Source organism: Scyliorhinus canicula, chromosome 16 (assembly GCF_902713615.1).
Source record: "Scyliorhinus canicula chromosome 16, sScyCan1.1, whole genome shotgun sequence".
Lineage (NCBI taxonomy): Eukaryota > Metazoa > Chordata > Chondrichthyes > Carcharhiniformes > Scyliorhinidae > Scyliorhinus > Scyliorhinus canicula.
In genome coordinates, this window is record NC_052161.1 from 1,083,429 (window position 1) to 1,101,893 (window position 18,465).

The window sequence follows — 18,465 nt, forward strand, 5'->3', positions numbered from 1 at the left end:
CACCGAGGGAATACAGACTGTGAACGGAGTTGCCACCTGCTTGTTCTGGTGAAGATTGCAAATTTAGGCCATTATTAAACAGGGAGTTGTCCTGGTGCCTTGACAGTAAAATCCCCTGAAAGAATTTAAAAATGGCTGGGTGATATGATGTGACAGTGTTGTGTAATTATTGATAATGTTGGCGTTGGCTGAAAAACTATTGTGGGAGAAGGTGAATCATTGTCCTTGCTCTTTGTAATAAATCGGAGTTTGACGTTTTAAATCTGAGATTCTGCTGTCATGAACTTTGTTACTGGATTGACCTTTATAAAGATTGTAGAACGATTGCTCCAATGTTTGATCAGTAATTTCTGAATTGGGGTTTTGCTGTGATGTGACATTTTCTCTCATCTCTCCTTTTCCCCTTCCCCGTTCTAGATTACCGAAGCAGACATGTGTTCGTGGAGTGAGAAACTCAATGCTGACCTCTCGGGGACGATGGATGGCAGTACCATGAAGAAATACCGACGTGAAGCTTACCACCGGTATGTAGCAGGGAATCATTCTACTTGAGAGGCTAGGCATTGGCTGTTATATGTTGAGAAGGTGCAAGTGACTGATAGAGGCATGGGGCAGGGTTAGGAAAGTCGATCCAGGTATCTAGGGCTGGGGGAATTGGCTCAGATATACTTGGATATAATTTAGCTTTCAAGCCAATCCAAGCAGCATTTAATATCTCTGAAATTAAACAATGCAGCCAAATTGTCTAAGAATGGTTGACCCTCGGGTACATGGTCAAAAAGAACAGCAACAGTTAGAAGGTCAGGTCTGGATTTAGCAACACTTTGCACCATTTATCTTGGGTCAGTCAGTATTCTGAGAAGCACAGCTCACCAGAATCAGTTGGCTGCTGATTATTTTCTCTGCCAAACGAGCAGAAATAAGTAACTGGGACCTAGACTGTGATCTGGAGTAAACATAAGGGAGGTTAATTTGAGCTTGCTCGGTCAGGTATGTTACTGTGAGATTGTGACTAGCTAATAGTATCTGAAGGTTCTGTTGCTGAGGTTGAGCAAGTCTTCAAAGAAAAAGAATTGGATTCCAGGATTAGTCATTTTCATAGAGAGACTGTGATTTTGGAAGGATGGAACATGGAATGATATGAAAAATGCACTGGTGTTCACCTGAACCTCCCACTGCGACATGGCGGCATGGGCGTTGGAATCCTGTGGTGAACCAGGACACTTGTCAGCAGAGCAGAGCACAGCATCCTGGTCAATTCTGCCCTCTTTCCAATGTGCTCATGCATTTACTGTCTGACATGATTTGCTGAGTAGTGATCAGAAACCCTATCCCTTTTCTCACCTATGCATTGGGTAATTGTATCACTGCTAGAACAGGAGCCCTGCCTAAGGGCAACTATCACACAGACCAGGGAAGAAACCTCAAACTAAAAACAGAAACATGCTGGAAATACTCTGCAGCTCTGCCAGCATCTGTGGGGAGAGAAACAAAACTAACATTTCAGGTAGTCACCTTTCATCCTGGTCTCAATTACCTCCCACTTTTTACAGTTTGCCCATCATATGAGTGTTTCTAATAACTTCTGTATCATATTTTTTATTTTAAAGAATGGGCAGCTATTCTAAGGACTTTGAAAGTAGGAGTTGTTCTTTGATGTTTATGATCGAGGTGCAGTCTGATTAATCCTCTCTGCTGTACAATTAAGCACACATTAAAACCGTTTCTGGCCTTAATCTGAATTTAAATGTGCAAACTAAGCCTAAGGATTTGTATATAACGTAAGAAATATGAACAGAAGTAGGTCACTCAGTCACCCAAGTCTAAATCCCACTGGCAATTATGTCCGGGTCTGGGAAACTGTTATCATTGGACTTGCAAACTGGTTATATAACAAAGAATGAAATCTTCCAGTTCAACATCTGATGTGCGCCAAACCATTTTGGGATGAATACAGCTGTACCATCGTTCTGATAGCATTGTATGTAAAGGCACAGCTGGTACCCCATTGTTCCACATGGATCAATACTGCATTCTTGGGACTCGACTGAGTTAGCTGATTTCAACCCTGGGGAGCAGATGGGAGTGTGGAATTTTTGGAATCTACACTTTGGCAATGTTATGTGTGTTGGGGATATTGGATGAGGATAACTTTGGACTTGCCAGTGGTGCTCGGTTGATGATATAATATGCAGCACCCACTGCCTGGACTGACGCTGAGAGAATGTCTTTTTTTTAATAAATGTTTTTATTCAGTTTTCGTATTTTATATTGAACAAATTACAAATTGTTAGGAGAGAGAAACAAAAAAAAAAACAAACAAAAACAAACACGCAAAAATTAACATACATATTTACAGGTAAGCATCTTCGTAGTAGTAACTGCGCCCCCCCCCCCCCCCCCCCCCCCCCCTCAACATGTTTATTTAGCTTGGTTTTGGGCCTTAGCTAGCCATCGAACCCCCGTAACGAACCTGTAGCCCCCCCCCCCTCCCGCTACCTTCCCCCGACTATTCTTCCTCTTGTACATTGGCCACAAATAGGTCCCGGAACAGTTGCATGAATGGCTCCCACGTTCTGTGGAAGCCGGCGTCCGACCCTCGGATGGCAAATTTGATTTTCTCCATTTGGAGAGATTCCGAGAGGTCGGACAGCCAGTCCGCAGCTCTGGGCGGTGCTGCTGACCGCCAGCCAAACAGGATTCTACGGCGGGCGATCAGGGAGGCAAAGGCAAGGGCATCCGCCCTCCTCCCCAGGAATAGATCTGGCTGTTCTGAAACCCCGAAGACCGCCACTATCGGGCATGGCTCCACCCTCACTCCCACCACTTTGGACATTACCTCGAAGAAGGCTGTCCAGTACTCCACGAGTCTGGGGCAAGACCAGAACATGTGGGCGTGGTTGGCCGGGCCTCTTTGGCACCGTTCACATCTGTCTTCCACCTCCGGGAAGAACCTACTCATACGGGTTCTTGTTAAGTGGGCTCTATGTACCACTTTTAGTTGCGTCAGGCTGAGCCTTGCGCACGTGGAGGTGGAGTTGACCCTATGCAGTGCTTGAGAATGTCTTGGTGATAGAACCAGGAGAGAAGGCCTGGTGAGGTGGTGTGGTGTGTGCCTGGTGGTGTGGTGTGGTGTGTTTAATACCCAGGAAACTAGATCTGAAAAGCCTTTCCAATAAGAGTATTATTTGGAAAGGCAGACGGTTAAGGAGACAAAAGATGTTATAACTTAGTTAGCCAGATAATGAAGGAGATAATGAGTTTTTATTTACAGAAACACACATTCTATAACCTCCAATCTAAGCACCACCGTTTCATCCTGCTCCAAAATGTATAATTACTAATTAACAAATAAACTAATGAACAAATTAAACACCCAATGTACAATTAACATGAAACTAGATAGTGTTTCTGAAAATGTTGTTTCAGAGTAGGAGATTTGTGGGATTTATAGTGAACTCAGATTAAATTAAACCTCTACCAGCTTCAGCAGCTCAACTGAAACACTTAATGGGTAGTTCAGTTTCTGATTTCACTGTAATTGCAACTTGTGAGAACGAATGTCGCAATTCCAGATCAACAACAGGAAATAAAGTTCTTCAGGCAACATTAATCAAATGGATGTCCATCTGAGTGCATCTCGGGGTCTGACTGCCACATCATCAAAGTAAGATGGATAATGACATCTGATGCACTGCACAGGTAGCCACGTCAGGAGGGCCAGGGAGGGGGTAGGGCAGTGGCTGTGTGGTCAAGGAGGGGTCAGGGATTGGACCAGATTACGGAGGGGTAGCAGTTGAGGTTTTGGCGCCGCTGTAGCCAGCGTCTCGGCGGGGGGGGCAGTCTGCCCGGTAGGGGATGCGCGCGCGGAGTGGGGGGGGGGGGGGGGGGGGGTCGGCTCGGCGGGGGCTGGGTGAGCAGAGGGGGGGGGGGGGGGGGGTCGGCTCGGCGGGGGCTGGGTGAGCAGAATTTCTCTGTTCTCCATCAGATTTTTTAAAAGTCCTCTTTATCAAAGTACACACACCTCCTATCCGTAACCACCTTTTGGAAATTCCTGACATGTGGGATTATCCGTATTACCCCTCAGTGTTTTCTTGAGGACAATTATGTCATCTCCCAATGATTAGGGGACCAGAACACTCACTTTTCTCTTTCTCCTTCTCTCGTGTGCTCTTTTTCCTTTCCTAATGCTCTCATTCCTCTTTTCAAATACACTGGGCGGGATTCTGCGTAGCCTGATGCCAAAATTGGGATCGGCGAACCTGCGTAGAATGGATTCAGACGGCAGACTTCCGGTTGCGGCTATGCGGAGCTAAGCCGCACGTTCGGCAGCTCCCGCCAGGAACGGACATTTGGGCTCTTTTAAGGGCCCCCAGCGGTACTTGCTCGACGGTTCCCGACGTGGGAAGGTGTCTGCAGCGGATCCCCAGTGGTCTATGGTCTTGACCAGGAGCAGGGCCAGCAGAATAGCGGTGGCAGCGCCTAAGAAAAAGCGGGGGAAGAGAATCAAGGTGGTGGCCGGCGGAGGGCTCGAGGAATGGAGGCAGTAGGCGCAGGTGCAGCAGGAGACTCTCCAGCGATGTTTTCAAGAGCTCAAAGTGGAGCTGATGGACTCGCTGAAGGCAAATACGGACAAGCTGCGGGCGACGCAGACAGCCCAGGGGGTGGAGATCCGGGAGCTCCGACAACAAGCCTCCGAAAGAGAGGATGAGGCCGCGGCCCTCGCGGTAAAGGTGGAGAAGCACGAGGCGCACCACAGGAAGTGGCAGGAGCGGTTCGAGGAGATGGAGAACCGGTCGAGGCGGAAACATTTGCGGATCCTGGGCCTCACGGAGGGGCTGGAAGGGTCAGACCTGGGGGCCTATGTGGTCGTTTTGTTGAACTCGCTGATGGGAGCTGGGTCCTTCCAGGGGCCCCTGGAGCTGGAGGGGGCCCACAGAATACTGGGCAGGAGGCCCAAACCGAATGAGCCGCCACGGGCGGTGCTGGTGCGGTTCCACCGGTTCGTTGACCGAGAGTGCGTGCTTAGGTGGGCCCAGAAGGAGCGGAGCAGCAAGTGGGAGAACATGGTAGTGCGGATCTACCAGGACTGGAGTGCGGAGGTGGCCAAGCAGAGGGCCGGGTACAACCGGACGAAGGCGGTGCTCCACAGAAAGAGTGTGAAGTTTGGCATGTTACAGCACGTCTGTGGGTCACCGACAAGGACCGGCACTTTTATTTTGAGTCCCCGGAGGAGGTGTGGGCCTTTGTGTAGGCCGAGAAGTTGGACTCTGACTGAGGGTCGGGGGTTTGTAAAGAACTGTGTTAACTTTTGATGGGAAGGGTCTCTGTTTTATGCTGTTTCAAGCTGGTTGTGTGTTCTTTCTAGGATGGGTGGGGTGCTGTCTTTTTTTGCGGGGGCGGGGTCGGGCAGAGGGAAAGCGCGGGCTTTTCTTCTGTTTCCCGCGCTGAGGGTGGATGGGGGCGGGGTCGGAGCTGAGAAGCACGGGCTTTTTTCCCGCGCAAGAGCGGCAGGGGGAGGAGGAGGGTCTGCTGATGGGTAGTAGCCCCACGTTGGGAGGGGTTGGAGGTGTGGCGGGAGCTGCCGGGGTCAGCAGAAGTTAGCTGGCTCACGGGAGTACTATGGTGGGAGTAACGCGGCTGGGAGGGGTCCTAGCTGTGGGGGGTGGTTACCGGGTTGCTGCTGAAATGGCCAGGAAGGAGCTGGAGTCTGCAGGGGGTGCCGGGGTGGGGGTTTGCCGCCGTGGGGAACGGGCCGAGCAAGCGGCGCTTGCCTGGGACGGGCAGGGAATGGGTTATGGCTAGTCGGCAGGGGAGGGGGGCAGGGAGCCCTCTGATCCGGCTGATAACTTGGAATGCGAGGGGGCTGAATGGGCCGGTCAAACGGGACCGGGTGTTTACGCACCTGAAGGGGGACGTGGCTATGCTCCAGGACACGCACCTGAAGGCGGCGGACCAGGTTAGACTGAGGAAGGGCTGGGTAGGCCAGGTGTTTCATTCGGGGCTGGATGCAAAAAATCGGGAGGGGGGGGGGGCGATTTTGGTGGGAAAAAGGGTGTCGTTTGAGGCGTCAAAGGTGGTGGCTGACAGTTCGGCGTCTGCTCGGGTACACTGAGGGAGAATTCAGAATGTTCAATTCGCCTAACAGCACGTTTTTCGGGACTTGTGGGAGGAAACCCATGCGGGAGGTTGTTTGTGTCTTCATCCATGAAGACAGAACTAAAGTAGTTGTTTAATTGCTCTCCTATTTCCTTGTTCTCTATTATAAATTCTCCAGTTTCAGACTGTAAGGAACCTACATTTGTCTTTACTCATATTTTTCTTTTTCAGAGTCTTTGTTAATCGTAGTTTGGCAATGGAAAAGATTAAATGCTTTGGATTTGACATGGACTACACCTTAGCAGGTGAGCAATGCTATTTCCAATGGAATTCCTCGATTTAAAACAGTCTCTTTTTTGCTGACGAATTCAGAGAGCACTGACCAAGTGGTGTCTTGAGCTGTTACATTTTACCCCTAACTCTCTTCCCTCCTGCCACTTTCCTGTTCCCTGAGCTTTGGCAGCTTCCAGAGGCCAGACTTTATGTATGAGCCTAAGCAGTGAGTGTTGATGGGCTACTCTGCTGTAGTGGTCATCACAGCTGAGTCTGTCTGCCCTCGCGGGACGTCAACACAACAGGTTCCTGCAGGAACCCCAATCCTAACTTCAATGCATTGATACGGGGCACAATTATAACCCAAACTGCTGTTGTAGCGCTGACAGCTTGAAGACCACATTCAAGTGGAATGGAATACAGTGACTCGCCCAGGACCTACATTTAAGTAAAATAGACTAATCCATAAATCCAGAGGTAAAGATGGAGGAATGCAATGGGGTGGATCAGGCTGATCCTACATCTGGAACTAAACCAGTTTGGCAAACTGGAGGACTCTTCCTTTCTTGTCCCAATAATGATCTTTCTGAGGTCATGTGTTCCAGGGAGGAGATGCTCGGCTGATTTTGCAATCCAGCTCTTGGCCTGTAATATTGTACAGTAAGAAGTCTTACAATACCAGGTTAAAGTCCAACAGGTTTGTTTCAAACACTAGCTTTCGGAGCACTGCTCCTTCCTCAGGTGAATCAGGTTCACCTGAGGAAGGAGCAGTGCTCCGAAAGCTAGTGTTTGAAACAAACCTGTTGGACTTTAACCTGATGTAAGACTTCTACTGTGCTGACCCCAGTCCAACGCCAGCATCTCCACATCATGTAATATTGTCGGTAGCAGATAAGGAACATATCAGCCATGATAGAATGGCGGAACAGGCTCGATGGGCTGAAAGGCCTAATTCTGCTCCTGCATCTTATGAACTTGTGAATAAACATCGTAGGTACAACAGTCCGAGTGTGTTACACAGTACAATCAGCCCGGAGACAAAATCAGAAAGATCATTCCACTCTGTGAAGCTGCCAACTTCTCCCAGATTGCTTTACATTCATGCACACCAGCTGTGCTATTTCCTAATCTTTCCCGGCAAAACCAGTTGAACAAAATTGTACACAGTGTTTCCTGCAGTGTCAGGGGATTTCTGACTCAATTCTGGGAACTAGTAAATGCAGAGGCCTCATTATTGGCAGCAACCGAGGACTTTATGCAGAAGGAATGCTGCTGTATGGAGGCCTGTACTTGGTGCTCAGATACATCCGTGTAAAGAAATTTCTTCTCATCTCGGTCCTAAAATGCTCCTCCCTCATTTTGCAATTGTGCCTCTTGGCTCCAGACTCCCCAATCTGCATCTACCCTGTCCATTCCTTCAAGTATTTTGTAGGTTTCAATGAGATCACCTCTCATTCTTCGGAACTCTAGAGAATTATGGCCCAGTTTGCCCAATCTCTCTTCATAAGACAGTCCCACCATCCCCGGAACAAGCCTGTCAAACCTTCATTACGCTCTCTGCATGGCAATAATATCCTTTCTGAATGTAGCCTGCCATTATCAACCTACAGAGCTCCTAATGAGAAACCAGAAATAATACCCTGTGTTATCTTGCTGCCTTTGAGGTTGTGCAACACGCACGCACGCAGTGTAATCTGTGTGCAATTAGGATCAAATCTCCTGCCACAAAATGGTGAATCCTAGTGAACAGCAGGCTGCTTTTTCACACTGCAGCATTTAACACACATTTCCTTTCCATTAAATATGCTGAAACTCATTGGAAAAACCGAACCCCCCCCCCCCATAGCAAGTGCAGACATGTTTAACCTGCAGCAACAGTTCACAGGAAGGCCCTGAAAGATGTTTTCATGCTTGAAGTTTGGTTTATTTAAATTTTCTCCTTGCCTGCCTTTAGCTGAAATTTAGTTAGACTGGGATCGGTTACCCTTCCCCAAAGTCACTGTTGCTATTATTGATGTGTGAGCTTTTATGGTGAATGTTGGCGGGATATTTAACTTTGAATGGCATCACAGCCAGATACACTCGAGCCCATACCCACCTCTCAATGTCCAGCAGGAATGATTGGATACTTAGCAGCTGTGGAAGCCCTGGCCGATTCATTTTTTTTCTGTCTCAAGAAAGAGGCCACTGAACCGAATTATAATATTCCAGCTGTGATCATCATGAGAAATAGAGCAGGAATAGGCCATTTGGACCATCGAGCCTGCTCCGTCATTCAATAAGATTCTGGCTGACCTGACTGTGGCCGTACCTCCACTTCCCTGCCTGCCCTCAAAACCCTCGACTCCCCTATCAGCGTCCTGTTCAGTGACTCTGCCTCTACCGCACTCTGGGGGAGAGAATTCCAAAGTCTAACGATCCTCTGGATGAAGAAATTCCTCACCTCTGTCTTAAGGGACTCCTTAGTTAAAAGGTTTGTCTCCCACCTACTTCCCAATTTCCCCACCAGAATAAAACATCCTCTCAGCATTTACCCTATTAAACCCTCTCAGAAACTTGTTTCAATAATATCTCCTGTCATTCTTATCAACTCCAATGAGTTTTGGCCCAACCCACTCAACCTTCATCATATGATAAATCCTTCATCCCAGGAATCGGCTGGTGCACATTCTCAGAACTGCTTCCAATGCAAGTATGGTTCTGCCTTCTGGAGAACAAAGCTGTACACTGTACTCCTGGTGTGATCTCACCAACGCTCTGTACAGCAGCACGGTAGCAAAGTGGTTAGCACTGTGGCTTCACAGCGCCAGGGTCCCAGGTTTGATTCCCAGCTTGGGTCTCTCTGTGCAGAGTCTGCACGTTCTCTCCGTGTCTGCATGGGTTTCCTCCAGGTGCTCCGGTTTCCTCCCACAAGTCCCGAAAGACGTGCTGTTAGGTAATTTGGACATTCTGAATTCTCTCTCTGTGTACCCGAACAGGTGCGGGGATGTGGCAACTAGGGGATTTTGACAGTAACTTCATTGCAGTGTACTTGTGACAAGAAAGATTATTTATTAAAAGCTGTAGCAAGGCTTCCTTATTTTATTCCATCCCTCTTGCAATCAATGACAACATTTCATTTGCCTTCCTAGCTACTTGCTGTATTTGCATGCTAACTTCTTGTGATTTATGTACCACGGACACCCAGATCCCTCCATTCTGCAGCATTCTGTAATCTCTCCATTTAGATAATCTGCTTTTCTATTTTTCTGATAAAATAGACAACCTCACGCTTATAGAATATAGAATTTTCACCACATTTATTGTAGAATCATCAAATCCATATAGTGCAGAAGGAGGCCATTCGGCCCATCGAATCTACACCTATGAAAGAGCATCCTACCTAGGTTCACTCCCCTGCCTTATCCCTGTAACCCCTTACCCCATCTAACCTTTGGGCACAAAGGGACAATTTAGCATGGCCAATCTACCTAACCTGCATACTTTTGGACTGTGGGTGGAAACCGGAGATCCCGGATGAATCCCATGTAGGCTCAGGGAGAACATACAAACTCCACACAGTCACCCAAGGTCAGAATTGAGCCCATGCTGCCCATCTACTAATTTTTTTGTCCACTCAGTAAACCTATCGGTATCCTTTTACAGACTCTTTATAGCCTCCTCACAACTTACTTTTCTACCTATCTGTATAATCTGAAAATTTGGGTACACTATAGTCTGCTACTTCATCTGCCAGTAATACAAATTGTAACAAGTGGACAAAAAGTAGTTCCTGGCACTGATTTCTGTGGAACGCCACCAGTCACAGTTGCCGTTTGACCTATTCATCCAAACTCTGTTTAGAACATACAGTGCAGAAGGAGGCCATTCGTCCCATCGAGTCTGCACCGACCCACTTAAGCCCTCAATTCCACCCTATCCCCGGAACCCAATAACCCCTCCTAACATTTTTTGGTCACTAAGGGCAATTTATCATAGCCAATCCACCTAACCTGCACATCTTTGGACTGTGGGAGGAAACCGGAGCACCCAGAGGAAACCCACGCACACACGGGGAGAACGTGCAGACTCCGCACAGACAGTGACTCAGCGGGGAATCGAATCTGGGACCCTGGCGCTGTGAAGCCACAGTGATATAGACCAGTATTTCTTCTTATCTAAAAATTAGTTGATTGCTGTTAGTTCACCAGCCAATCGTGTATCCTTGTAAATACAGTATCATGCCCTCAACAACATTTGAGCTTTATTTTGTGCAGTTAATTTTTATCTGGTAACTTGTCGAATGCCTTTTGGAAAACAAAATAAGCTACATGACCTGCTTTTTCCAGTCTCGGAGAATGCTGATCAATGCATTCACTATCTCTGCAGTTAGACCCCAGAATGTGTTGCCTCAGGTCCTGGGGTCTTCACAAGCTGCAAACAGTTGCTGCAGATGTGGTTGCCATTGATCACACTGTGGTGCCCAGATGCTACAGTTGCAATAAGTGACCTGCCCTGACATCTTTATTGTTTTTAATTTGACTAATTAGGCTTTACGTTTAGCAATATCACAAAACTGTAGTTATACTAGGTAGTTTAATTAGTTAAGCTATAAACTTAATGCTCCCCAATACCACTTTAAACTCCTGCCCACATTTAGCAGAATAAAGTCTTAAAAAACCATCAGTCCTCTCCCTACTCCCTAATTGTAACCTTGAACGCTCCCTAATTTCTGAAAGCCGATTAAAAAGCATCAACCCCTTTCCCATCTGCATCAAATTCCAAAGTTAGTCCTCACACTTTTCAGGGCTTTTTGTGCTTCCATACTCCACGACAGCAAAACTGTCTACTTTATATAGAGAGCTGATGTGTCACACCCAAGATGCAACTATTAAGTCAGAATCCTGTCACAGTCATTAACAGGTATTAATTTTTTGCTGATTTTCACAAGACTAGGTCGTTTCTGTTAACTGGGCTCCTTAACTAACTCGCTGTTTCAAAGATCTGAGTCGGAGGTTTACTGCAAATCTAAATTCTAGCTTGAAAAAAACTTAGCTGAGAGATTCCCAAATTTCCAAACTAGTAATCGTGCTTTGTTGAAGTCAGGCCGTCACACTCTGGTCACAAACTCTGGATGTATCAGCTGTTCCAGATCAGAGGTGGAATCTGGAAGCTCTTATTCATAACGTGAAAGTGAATACTAGACTGTTTGCTGAGCTATGGGTGAGGTCTTGTTTTAAACAGGTGACCCAGAACTGCGCCTGTTTGTTCAGAATTATCTCCAGCTGATCACTGAGCCAAGAGCCTAGCCCCTGAACTGAAGGTCAGCTCGCTCTTCAGGCCCAGTAGCTTGGCAGATGTTTGCAAAGCAGACTGAATTTGATTTCAGCTACTTTATGAAGTTTGACCAGAAATAGTGTTGACACCCAAGGGAACTGAATCACAGAAGCTCAAAACCCACCACTCCCCAAACACTGATGAGGCAAAGGGTGGAATGAGTGTGTTAGTGTGGTCAGTAAATCAGGTAAAGAAGGTGTCATACAGTGTGGTCACTAACAGGTAAACAGGGTGTGATACAGTGTGGTCACTAACTGGGGTAAACAGGGTGTGACAGCATGGTCACTAACAGGTAAACAGGGTGTGATACAGTGTGGTCACTAACAGGTAAACAGGGTGTGACAGCATGGTCACTAACAGGTAAACAGGGTGTGACAGTGTGGTCACTAACTGGGGTAAACAGGGTGTGACAGCATGGTCACTAACAGGTAAACAGGGTGTGATACAGTGTGGTCACTAACTGGGGTAAACAGGGTGTGACAGCATGGTCACTAACAGGTAAACAGGGTGTGACAGTGTGGTCACTAACTGGGGTAAACAGGGTGTGATACAGTGTGGTCACTAACTGGGGTAAACAGGGTGTGATACAGTGTGGTCACTAACAGGGGTAAACAGGGTGTGACAGTGTGGTCACTAACAGGTAAACAGGGTGTGATACAGTGTGGTCACTAACAGGTAAACAGGGTGTGATACAGTGTGGTCACTAACTGGGGTAAACAGGGTGTGATACAGTGTGGTCACTAACTGGGGTAAACAGGGTGTGATACAGTGTGGTCACTAACTGGGGTAAACAGGGTGTGATACAGTGTGGTCACTAACTGGGGTAAACAGGGTGTGATACAGTGTGGTCACTAACAGGGGTAAACAGGGTGTGACAGTGTGGTCACTAACAGGTAAACAGGGTGTGATACAGTGTGGTCACTAACAGGTAAACAGGGTGTGATACAGTGTGGTCACAAACAGGGTGTGATACAGTGTGGGCACTAACTGGGGTAAACAGGGTGTGACAGCATGGTCACTAACTGGGGTAAACAGGATGTGATACAGTGTGGTCACTAACTGGGGTAAACCGGGTGTGATACAGTGTGGTCACTAACTGGGGTAAACAGGGTGTGACAGTGTGGTCACTAACCGGTAAACAGGGTGTGATACAGCATGGTCACTAACTGGGGTAAACAGGGTGTGACAGTGTGGTCACTAACTGGGGTAAACAGGGTGTGATACAGCATGGTCACTAACTGGGGTAAACAGGGTGTGACAGTGTGGTCACTAACTGGGGTAAACAGGGTGTGATACAGCATGGTCACTAACTGGGGTAAACAGGGTGTGACAGTGTGGTCACTAACTGGGGTAAACAGGGTGTGATACAGCATGGTCACTAACTGGGGTAAACAGGGTGTGACAGTGTGGTCACTAACTGGGGTAAACAGGGTGTGATACAGCATGGTCACTAACTGGGGTAAACAGGGTGTGACAGTGTGGTCACTAACTGGGGTAAACAGGGTGTGATACAGCATGGTCACTAACTGGGGTAAACAGGGTGTGACAGTGTGGTCACTAACTGGGGTAAACAGGGTGTGATACAGCATGGTCACTAACTGGGGTAAACAGGGTGTGACAGTGTGGTCACTAACTGGGGTAAACAGGGTGTGATACAGCATGGTCACTAACTGGGGTAAACAGGGTGTGATACAGTGTGGTCACTAACAGGTAAACAGGGTGTGACAGTGTGGTCACTAACAGGTAAACAGGGTGTGATACAGCATGGTCACTAACTGGGGTAAACAGTGTGTGACAGTGTGGTCACTAACAGGTAAACAGGGTGTGATACAGTGTGGTCACTAACTGGGGTAAACAGGGTGTGACAGTGTGGTCACTAACTGGGGTAAACAGGGTGTGATACAGTGTGGTCACTAACTGGGGTAAACAGGGTGTGATACAGTGTGGTCACTAACAGGGGTAAACAGGGTGTGACAGTGTGGTCACTAACAGGTAAACAGGGTGTGATACAGTGTGGTCACTAACAGGTAAACAGGGTGTGATACAGTGTGGTCACTAACAGGGGTAAACAGGGTGTGATACAGTGTGGGCACTAACTGGGGTAAACAGGGTGTGACAGCATGGTCACTAACTGGGGTAAACAGGATGTGATACAGTGTGGTCACTAACTGGGGTAAACCGGGTGTGATACAGTGTGGTCACTAACTGGGGTAAACAGGGTGTGACAGTGTGGTCACTAACCGGTAAACAGGGTGTGATACAGCATGGTCACTAACTGGGGTAAACAGGGTGTGACAGTGTGGTCACTAACTGGGGTAAACAGGGTGTGATACAGCATGGTCACTAACTGGGGTAAACAGGGTGTGACAGTGTGGTCACTAACTGGGGTAAACAGGGTGTGATACAGCATGGTCACTAACTGGGGTAAACAGGGTGTGACAGTGTGGTCACTAACTGGGGTAAACAGGGTGTGATACAGCATGGTCACTAACTGGGGTAAACAGGGTGTGACAGTGTGGTCACTAACTGGGGTAAACAGGGTGTGATACAGCATGGTCACTAACTGGGGTAAACAGGGTGTGACAGTGTGGTCACTAACTGGTGTAAACAGGGTGTGATACAGCATGGTCACTAACTGGGGTAAACAGGGTGTGACAGTGTGGTCACTAACTGGGGTAAACAGGGTGTGATACAGCATGGTCACTAACTGGGGTAAACAGGGTGTGATACAGTGTGGTCACTAACAGGTAAACAGGGTGTGACAGTGTGGTCACTAACAGGTAAACAGGGTGTGATACAGCATGGTCACTAACTGGGGTAAACAGTGTGTGACAGTGTGGTCACTAACAGGTAAACAGGGTGTGATACAGTGTGGTCACTAACTGGGGTAAACAGGGTGTGACAGCATGGTCACTAACTGGGGTAAACAGGGTGTGATACAGCATGGTCACTAACTGGGGTAAACAGGGTGTGATACAGCATGGTCACTAACAGGTAAACAGGGTGTGATACAGTGTGGTCACTAACTGGGGTAAACAGGGTGTGATACAGCATGGTCACTAACTGGGGTAAACAGGGTGTGATACAGCATGGTCACTAACTGGGGTAAACAGGGTGTGATACAGCATGGTCACTAACAGGTAAACAGGGTGTGATACAGTGTGGTCACTAACAGGTAAACAGGGTGTGATACAGTGTGGTCACTAACAGGTAAACAGGGTGTGATACAGCATGGTCACTAACTGGGGTAAACAGGGTGTGACAGCATGGTCACTAACTGGGGTAAACGGTGTGGTCACTAACTGGGGTAAACAGGGTGTGGTCACTAACTGGGGTAAACACTGTGGTCAGTAACGGGGTAAACACGGTAAACAAAGAACAAAGAAAAGTACAGCACAGGAACAGGCCCTTTGGCCCTCCAAGCCCGTGCCGACCATGCTGCCTGACTACACTACAATCTTCTACACTTCCTGGGTCCGTATCCCTCTATTCCCATCCTATTCATGTATTTGTCATGATGCCCCTTAAATGTCGCTATCGTCCCTGCTTCCACCACCTCCTCCGGCAGCGAGTTCCAGGCACCCACTACCCTCTGTGTAAAAAAACTTGTCTCGTACATCTCCTCTAAACCTTGCACCTCACACCTTAAACCTATGCCCCCTAGTAATTGACCCCTCTACCCTGGGGAAAAGCCTCTGTCTATGCCCCATATAATTTTGTAGACCTCGATCAGGTCGCCCCTCAACCTCCGTCGTTCCAGTGAGAACAGACTGAGTTTATTTAACCGCTCATCATAGCTTTTTAAAAAAAAATTTAGATTACCCAATTATTTTTTCCAATTAAGGGGCAATTTAGCGTGGCCAATCCGCCTACTCTGCACATTTTTGGGTTGTGGGGGCGAAACCCACGCAGACACGGGGAGAATGTGCAAACTCCACACAGACAGTGACCCAGAGCCGGGATCGAACCTGGGACTCCAGCGCCGTAAGGCGGTTGTGCTAACCGCTAGGCCACCGTGCTGCCCCGCTCCTCATAGCTAATGCCCTCCATACCAGGCAACATCCTGGTAAATCTCTTCTGCACCCTCTCTAAAGCCTCCACATCCTTCTGGTAGTGTGGCGACCAGAATTGAACACTATACTCCAAATGTGGCCTAACTAAGGTTCTATACAGCTGCAACATGACTTGCCAATTCTTATACTCAATGCCCTGGCCAATGAAGGCAAGCATGCCGATACAGTGTGGTCACTAACTGGGGTCCACTGTGCACAGAATAATTTGTTCAGTTATTTGCCAGAGAGAATTTAAGAGGTAGAAGGTGGTTTTGGCAAAAGAAGGAATTGAGGGTTTTAACAGAAAATCCAGCGATTACACCAGTACAGGTTCATGTTGGCAGTGAAGCTATTTAACACAGCGCTTTATTAAAGTCATAGGAGTGAGAACCGGTCTGTTGAGGTGTGATTTGACAAAGAAGCATCAGAATGTGTCAGGCAACGGTGTGCTGGAGGGCTTAAAGTGAAGGTTTGAATAATGACGAGCCTGCTGTTGGGCTGTTTCTCTACTCTGAGCAGTGGATAGAAATGGAGGAAGGTGTTGTGTTGGATGTGCCGTCTGTGTGATTCCCTCTCCTGATCAGAGTGTATTTAACAGCTCTGACCTTGCTTCAACCTCTCTGTTGAGAGGAGGGAAGCTGCACATGAGCTGAGTGACCTCTCGCAGGACAAAACAAGTCGGCAAAAAAGCCAAAGGTCGTAGATTTAAAATAACTGGCCAAAGAACTCGATGAGAAATGGAGAAATTTCCTCCAGCAGTGTGTTAGATTTAGAACACGCTACCCGAGATCGGTGGAAGCAGATTCCATTAGAACATTGCAAACCAATTTGACGTGTGTTGAGAAGACAGGTTTGCAGGCAGTGTTTCAAGAGCAGGAAAGTGGACCTATATTTGATAACTTTTACACAAGAGCTGGTACAGGCAGAATGGTCTGCATCTGAGCTGTAGGATTCTGAGTTAATCGTCCTAGTTGGAGAAATGATTTCACTCAACTGCTCTGAACCGTGCAGAATCGAGGCTCCCTGCTCCCTGGTTTGATCTCAGCCTGTGCTGTCTCAGAATGGATGCCTTTTGGGGGAAGACAACAAGGGGGCAACTCTAGTCTTCAGCATTCAGGAGTTGGGAGTGATGGGGAAATGAGCTGGGGTATGACTCGGAAGATGACATTCCAGTGAGCTGCTGAGTGGGTTATAGTGTTGGGAGTATCGGCCTTCAGATGATTGAATTGTTTGAGTATTTGTGCAGGGAGTTTCCCCGACCAATGACTCAACCAAAGCCACGCATCTGATCTGGCTATTGATGTATTTTGGGGGACCTTTCTCTGTCCAAATTGACAGTTACCATATCATAGAATTTACAGTGCAGAAGGAGGCCATTCGGCCCATCAAGTTATGCAGGTCTTCCAAACAGTGATTGCACGTCAGAACTAACTTGTTTTGCAGCTTTGGGATGTGATATGAGTCTGTATCAGTACAATGTCCCTGCGGGTTTGGGTTGGATGCCTGTTTTGCACAGCACTTGATTTTGCACTTTGTTGCTTGTTTAGATTAAAGTTGTGGCTCTCCGTTGTTTTTCTCTACTGTCATTTTTGTGTCAGTGCCAGGATTTTCTGTTGCTCAGGTGGGTGCCTGATCCAGAAGTGCTTCATAGCACAAAGATGTAATTGCACCCTCTCGCGCATTTCGATCGGTGGGCATGCACATGAATTGAAAGTGCTTCTGCCGACAATCAAGAAGCCAATGTAAATGAATTAAATAGTAATTGACTGGGGCTTCACGTTGACTGTGTGCCGTTACGATTGGTGGGTGGGCTGATTGGCCTAGCGGCCATTACGTTTAAGCTGCATTAGGATTCAGATGAAATTAACAAATGTGTTTGGGGGCGGAGGTCGGGGTATGATTGTTCCATCTAAATGCTCGTGGCAGAGTTTTACCACTGATATTTTACAGGTCATCCACCCCCTCAAATCAGCTCTGCCCCTGAGGTAGCACATTGGTAGTGACAGCCTGCATGCTCCACTTTCCCTGCTCTCACCCTCCCCAACAGCACTCAGGCTTTCACTGAGCTTGCTGAATGACCATTAATCAGCTAGCCAGCATAATATTGTCTTAACAAAGCGATCTTGGTCAGGAGCACTGCCAGCGACATCAGCTGCACCTCGAACCCAACATTTATGTCTTCCTTCGGTGGGCTGTCTGTGCAGTGCGGGATCTGGGACACATTTATATAGATCACTAAATATAATGATGCAACTTAGTGAGACAATGACAAAAGTATATATAATCACTGTGGTTTATTAGTATTTGTGAAAACATTTATTGAAGGCATTTAAATATATACATAATCACAAAAATACAAAAAACAATCCCCTTAAAGAAGTCAATAAACAGCTTCCACCTAGAGATGAACCCCTCCTCGCCCCTCGAATGGCGAACTTGATCTTTTTAAAATACAGAAACTCTACCAGATTGTTTACCCGTATCCCCGCATTCGGTGGCTCCGAATCTTGGCAACACAACAAAATCCATCTCCGGGCTATCAGAGAGGCAAAGGCCAAGACGTCGGCCTCTCCCACCTGTACTGCCGGATCCTCTGACACTCCAAATATCGGCACCTCTGGACGCGGAGCCATCTCTGACCCCAAAATCTTTGACATCACGTCTGAAAATCCTTTCCAAAGCCCCCTCAACTTCGAATATGCCCAAACGTATGGACATGGTTCAC

At 47.5% G+C, this 18,465-nt stretch overlaps 1 protein-coding gene across 5 annotated transcripts in view; it reads left to right on the plus strand.

The window, feature by feature from the left end:
• Positions 1-18,465, plus strand: part of LOC119950933 (cytosolic purine 5'-nucleotidase) — a 108,258-nt gene that overhangs the window by 26,794 nt on the left and 62,999 nt on the right. For all 5 annotated transcript variants that reach the window (XM_038773916.1, XM_038773917.1, XM_038773915.1 and 2 more), the window contains 2 exons: positions 418-524; positions 6,331-6,404. In XM_038773916.1, the coding sequence (XP_038629844.1) occupies positions 433-524; positions 6,331-6,404 (166 nt within the window). In that variant the 5' untranslated portion in view covers positions 418-432. Of the gene's footprint in view, positions 1-417; positions 525-6,330; positions 6,405-18,465 lie in introns of those variants that run through there.